At 36.0% G+C, this 6,780-nt stretch overlaps 1 protein-coding gene across 6 annotated transcripts in view; it reads left to right on the top strand.

The window, feature by feature from the left end:
- Positions 1–3,899: 3,899 nt before the first annotated feature.
- LOC134541693 (calcium uptake protein 3, mitochondrial) overlaps positions 3,900–6,780 on the top strand; it is a 173,427-nt gene continuing 170,546 nt past the window's right edge. For 3 of the 6 annotated variants that reach the window (XM_063385320.1, XM_063385319.1, XM_063385315.1), the window contains exon 1: positions 3,900–4,168. In XM_063385320.1, the coding sequence (XP_063241390.1) occupies positions 3,965–4,168 (204 nt within the window). In that variant the 5' untranslated portion in view covers positions 3,900–3,964. The remainder of the gene's footprint in view (positions 4,169–6,780) is intronic. The other 3 variants (XM_063385318.1, XM_063385316.1, XM_063385317.1) reach the window with 2 other exon arrangements.

Here is a 6,780-nt window from a genome sequence, read left to right as displayed (position 1 = left end):
GAATATGGTGATGTGACACCGTGACATCACAGTGCGAGTAGCTCATGTCGTCCATTTTCCCGCGAGACTCGACCGATCGTCGCAGTCGTTGGTCGGCGCCACCCCCCCCCCCCCCCCCCCCCCCCGCCATTGATGGTGCCCGGTGCAGTCGCAACATTCTCACCGCCCTCTAGGACCGGCCCTGGACATGTAGAAATTATTTCAAAAGATAATGAAGAAGCTTCAACATCAATTATTCCGAATTCTTACATGTATCAAGATGATGTTGATAGCTATGGTAAAAATAGTGACTTTGAGGTAGGTGATAAAAATGATGATAGTGAGGTTTTTCTGAATCTTGACAGTAAAGGTGAAAGGAAAATGGAAAATGGAAGCAACAGTGGAAGAGACATATAACACAGCGTGGGGCGATCCAAATAGAATGGTTGGCAGCTGAAACATTTGATTTCTCTTCTATTTGCGTGGGCCTATTCTTGCATGGATGTGGTATATTCCATGCTTGAATGCCTGAAAGAAGCGAAATTCATAAAATAAAAAATTTACATGTTAGTTGAACGATTTAATATATTTTTTAACATTTGTGATTTAAAAAAAAAACAGTATTTTTTTTACTGGTTTTTTTATTTTTTGTGGCCTACTGAAACAAAATGTTCATTCACGATTATGAATGTTAGTCCAATTGTGTGTCCATTTTGTGGACTGTGTGAAATATGTGTCCTGAACAATTAAAGCATGTCTAATTGTGTATCATACACGACGAATATACATCCAAATGTGTGCCCTTTTTGTTGAATGTTTAACTAATGTGTGTCCTACATGACAAAAGTGTGTCCATCTGTGTGTCCTTGATGCTGTATGTGTGTCCAGATATAAGTCTTAGATTATGAAAGTGTGCCAAACTGTATGTTCGGTTGAACTGATATTTGTGGACAAAAGAAGTAGAACCATTTTTGTTAGTAGGCTGAAAATGGCACAAAAGATTGTTTAATTAATTTGTCTTAGATTATAATGAGGTCTACCATACCGATAAACTGACCCTGCCCCGAATGTTTTGGTATATCAGCTAGGTTTTTTGCTCTCTTCGCAAATAATGTGTAATTTATTTTATACAAAGGAAATTTCAACATATACAGAGAGCTGTGGATGGCAGATTTGGTGAAATGGAGTGTATATGGTTAAAAAAAAAAAATATTGTTTTTTATAAACTTTCTTTTTGTTTGCCCGAGTGAGATACCTACTATTTAGTTCTACAAATCAAAACAAACTGTATGACTATAAGATAAATTTGTTTACAAACCATGAAAGAACAAACTTCCACTACATGAACAGTGTACCAAAAGGAAATAAATACTTGTAAGACAGAGGTGCCCACCCCCCCCAAACACTATGACTCACCCCCCCCCCCCCCCAACCTAATGTTGCCCCCCCCCCCCCCCCCGAAATTTTTTATGCCATTTTCTCAATGATTTACTCAATTATTTTATAATATTATACTTTTTTAGTATTATATTTTATCACATTTTGCATTAATTAAAACTGATTTTCTAATAATAATTTTGGTCATATCAGGTAATATTTCCATCCTGAACCGACCGATGCCAAACTGCTTTTGTTGAGGAAAGTGCGGGGTTGCCAATTTGATTTACAAGATCCCTTTCAATTATCAAAGCACCAGAAACGTATTTTCACATTAGAAGCTATAATTATGTAAATAATATATACATTTTTCTCGTCTTTTAACCACCCCCCCCCCCCTGAAATTTTAATGACGCAGTCTGCGTCGTTACCCCCCCATTGTGGGCACCCCTGTGTAAGAAAGCCATAAACAATGAAAATAAAAAAAATCTATGGGTGACTACTGATTCGGACCTATGACCCTACATACTGCGTCTTCTACTGTGGATGTTCAAATGACCCTGATTGTACATAGTGAAATGCAATTGGTTTTTAAAAAATGTCATATGTAATCAATTGTGAAAAAAACACACAATCAAGTGTTTTATTTGCGACTTCTGCACAAAGTTTCATTATTACTGTAAAAGGTTTTTCTTATTTTAGATTTACACATGTTTATTTAACATTGAAGTTTTATCAGTTAGCTTGATTCTTATGTTGTATTGTTTTATGGGGGATTGTGTATGGATTGTGTGAATTATGTGTGAATTGATTGTGGATTGTTTGTTAATTGAGTGTATAGATTATGAGTGGAATGTGTGGATTGAGTATGGATTATGTTGGATTGTGTGTGAATAGTATGTGGATTATGTGTGGATTATCTGTGGATGGTGTGTAGATTAAGTACAGGGTGTGTGGACTGTGCGTGGATTAAGTGTGGATTATTAGTGGAGTGGATGGATTGAGAGTGGATTATGTATTGATTGAGTGTAGAGTAGGTATGTGTGAATTGATTGTGGATTAAACGTGGATTGTGTGAATTATTTGTGAATTGAGTGTGGATTAAGTGTGAATTGAGTGTGGATTGTGTGTAGATTCTGTATAGTTTTTGGTGGATTGTGTGTGTCTTGTGTGAATAATGTGATGATTGATTGGGGATTAAGAGTGGATTGTGTTTAGATCATGTATTAATTTGAGTGATTGAAAGTGGATTGTTTGTGCATTATATGTGGATTAAGTGTGAATTGATTGTGAAATGTGCGAGGATTAATGGTGGATTATGTGTATTCTATGGATTAATTTGACGACATTGTTATTTATAGGTTTGTGGTTATGTATAAAAAAAATTTATACTAACAGCTAACTACATTGTTTTCTTAATTTTTTTATACATGTATATCAAGTGGGTGGAAGCCTATCCCTGTGGAAACATGCAAGCATCGACCATCATAGAAATCCTAATCCACGAGTTTCTGCCTCAGTAGGGCTAGCCAGAAACCTCCCTCACGGACAATAGTAGCCAGTTCCTTGAGGGCCCTATGGATGGACTGGTGTAGCATGATGCACATCGCCCACCCCTGGCGCCCCCAGCTCTGTCCTGCTGCAAGTGCTAGGGGGCAACCATGCTACAGAGGGTACCGATCGCATGGTAAGACTGGGCTTCTCCAGGGGGGCGGGAGGGGGGGGGGCTTTTATGTCATACCTCCTACTGCGGTAAAGCCCAGAACTGGATTACACTGGTGGAATGTACCCCTTGCGTGGCCCGCATGGAGGAAGTTCGTGACTCTGCCACCAGCAGTAGACAACAGAACACATCCTACACTGTCCCACGAAAAAAAAAGTTGTGTCTTGATTAGAATGACGACAGCATTCGCGATTTTCTCTACAGTGCATGTTAACTGTGACAAACATTAATAGTGTGAGTCGTGAAGAACTATAAAGTGTGTGGTGGCATCCACCCCAGTGTTCCAGCTAGCACAACAAGCAACAGGTAATTCTCTGGGAGAAGAATTATGCTTACAGTGTAAGAGCAGTGCACACGAACAGGCTTTATTTGGAAATTCTTGTAACCCTGTAAATTTGTTTCACTGCCCAAAGTTAATAAGTTAATCATCGCCACGAGTCCAGTGAGCCACGCTGTGGCAGACGACCCACACAACCACAAGGGCTACTCTGGCACCCTTTCATAACTGAATCCACGAAATAATTCCCGCCATCAATCACCGGGCTCATCCCGGGTCCCGAACCCGAGATGGCAAGAAGAAATAATTTCCATAAATTTTATTTTTTAATTAAATTTATAATGTGAGGGCTATCTGCAAAATATTTAATAGAAATATTTATTGATTTATACCTAACTTTAATTATATAATCGACAAACTATGTAAAAGCCTTAGTTAATAAGCCAGCGCAGATACCAATATTCTTTCTGTTAACACCGACGAGAATTGTTCAAAGCCAAAATTCTTGTTGTCTGCTCTGCAGTAATAACAACGTTTACAGTAGAAAAGGAAACCCGGTCTATGAAGGAAGTTTGGCAACATTGGAGTTTGGTTGCTTTGGGGTAAAAATGGCCATCGTAGCTAGTGTAATAAAACTGTGGGGTTCTCCCAGTGCTTTCGTCTGTCGAAGATCTTTGATGACTTTTAGGAACCCAAGAAATTTTAGAATATTGTCCATGGCGTGTTTTTGTGTAGCCAGTGGTAGTTTACTATTGTATGCGAAGAAAAATTTCGGAACTACCAACACGGTCCATGCGTTTAAACCTAGGAAGGTAGGATGAGAAACACTAGTGCATGAATGTGTGCTGCACGGGACTAGTCTAGATCTCGTTTCCTTATCACTGCTGATCATAGGCGTGCCTACAGGGGGGGCCAGGTGGCCCATGGCCCCCCCCCCCCCCCTAATGTTATCACTCAGATCGGCATTTTCTCTAATGCGTTCGTTAATATTCGTATATTCCTGGCACTGTGACACTCAAACTTTGTTTCAGTGTTGCAGCATGCTAATTAACAATATTTTTAAACATTTTGTCGTTCTCGAAATACAGCCGCCTTAGTTTATTTAAAACACGAGTTCCCTTAAAATGGCTAAGCAAAAAAAAAATATTTTAAGAGGTTTGTTAAAGTTCTGTTGTCTGAATTTCTGTATTTGCATTCACTAAAAAGAGGTTAATTTTAAGGTAGATCTGGACCAAGCTATTGGAAATTTGAGGGGGAAAAATATGTAAGAACTTCAAACATTGTCTATGGAAAAAAAAAAAACATATTTTCAAGATTGTTAAAATTATACAGATATAAATATTAACTAGTAAACATATCTCGTTGATACTGCACAAAAATATAAACAAGTCAATGAGTGAATGTATTTAGACTATTTAACATTCTAAATTCAGCTTCTGATTTAAAAATTTAGCAGGGCCCCCCCTAATGGAAATGTCTGGGCACGCCTATGCTGCTGATGGTGTCACGGGATGCTCTTATGTAATTGTTACTCCTACATTTTTACAGGGTACACGCAGCAATAGGGAGGTATTGGGCGGGGAACTAGTGCACTATTTTCCTGTATTTCATATTTGAACACTATAATTTTTCGTTAACAAACGAACCCCCCCCCCCCCTTTTTTTTTAACCCCTCCATTTTTTCCCCCCATAAGTCTTGCCTGTTTATCAATACCGGTATTTCATTATCAAAGAAGTATATTCTGTAGACGTTATAATTTTTTATGGTGGTAGGGTGCACTATATTTAACAAAACTTCATATAGGTAGATAAAAAAAATGCTTCAGTGTAAGTGGTAAATTATGAGAAACAAAATACTAGTATCGCAAAATTGACTAGTTAGGGTATGGAATTTTAGTATACATTATGATACCCAAAACTAATAATAAGTATAGGTACCAAAATAACTAAAATGAATTCTGCGAAAAATACTGCATCTACAGTATTCCGGCAGCCAAACGCCACATATTTTCCTGCTTATCCTGTAAAATTGTAGTAGCTATTGTAAACTTCTTAACCTATTTCTACACTGCACAATCTACTATCCATGTGTAACTTCAGTATCTCACGTGATACCAACCAATTAACATCCTGTATTCACACAAAATTAACTTGTTTTAAAAGTAGCTGACCTAACTTGTTTGCATCACCTGAATAAACGCTATTCAGCATTCCACCCGACCTAGGAAATAAAATGTTTTCTTCACTCTCATCCTTAGAACAACACCTTCTTCATTCATTATACACACTTAATTATTCCATACACATGATTCTACATAACTGACTTACCTCTTTTTGGAAGTCACAACGTCATATCGCCTCTTCATTTTTTCTTCGAAACAATTCCAACTTAGTTTTATTAAAAATTTACACATATTCGTTTAAGACATTTCCTATATTTCCTTAACCTATCTTTATTCAAACAATGAACATTACACATATCCCACGTGGTCTGTAACTTCCATTACTGTCATTAACTCCCCAAAAAAAAACTGTTTCAACATTGTCAACTTTAGTGCTGCCAAAAACATCAAATTCTATTTCATTCCAATTCCATTGGCCTACTATAAACATTAATTTTTACTACTTTATTTTTTGGTAATTTTCTTACATCATGACTTTTCTGCTAAATAAATTTTTTTTTTTTTTTTTTTTTTTTTTTTTTTTAAAACATTTAAGACATATCTCTATTCACCCTGAAAACAGTGTTTCTAATTCCTACTGGTTTCTAAGAAATTACAATTTACATGTTACGTGAGTAGCCTATGCAGTGATGTGGCTGCCGGTATTGTGCTTTAGCATGCTGTGGCTTTTGATGTATAAGAACTTGTATATTTGGAATAATTGGGAATTTGTGATGCAGTGAAAGGTACTTAAATAAGAATTAAAAAAAACATAAGTCCCTATTGTGCATGAATGTAATAATTCTTTTTTTACGTCAGGTTACGTGCTGTTGCATGTAACAAGTTTGCGCTCCACACCTCCGTAATGCTAAAAACAATTGGAAGGTATACTTACTTCGCGAGTATAGTAACTTTAATTTTGCATGCAATTAATTAATAGAAATAAAATAATAAGTGGCTAGAGTGATATTATAAAATGGTTGGTAAAATATAAATTCAATTAAATTAAAAAGCTGAAATAAATGCAATTTATTATATATATAACACATTTATACAATTATTTATTTAATTTATGAAAATCTAGTATATTTGAAATTATAATATAAATCAATAAATTTGCTGAATTAATATTATAATTAATTTTTCTTAATTATTTATTAAATAATGTGATTATTTATAATTTAAATGCGAATAAATTATACATACGGAACATAACCTCATTTATATAAATATACTTGAAAAAGTTTATAAAACATTTTCTA

The sequence above is a fragment of the Bacillus rossius genome, assembly GCF_032445375.1.
Source record: "Bacillus rossius redtenbacheri isolate Brsri chromosome 4 unlocalized genomic scaffold, Brsri_v3 Brsri_v3_scf4_1, whole genome shotgun sequence".
Taxonomy (NCBI): domain Eukaryota; kingdom Metazoa; phylum Arthropoda; class Insecta; order Phasmatodea; family Bacillidae; genus Bacillus; species Bacillus rossius.
The sequence above is the reverse complement of the archived record's forward strand: the minus strand, read 5'-3'. Positions and strand labels throughout refer to the sequence as shown.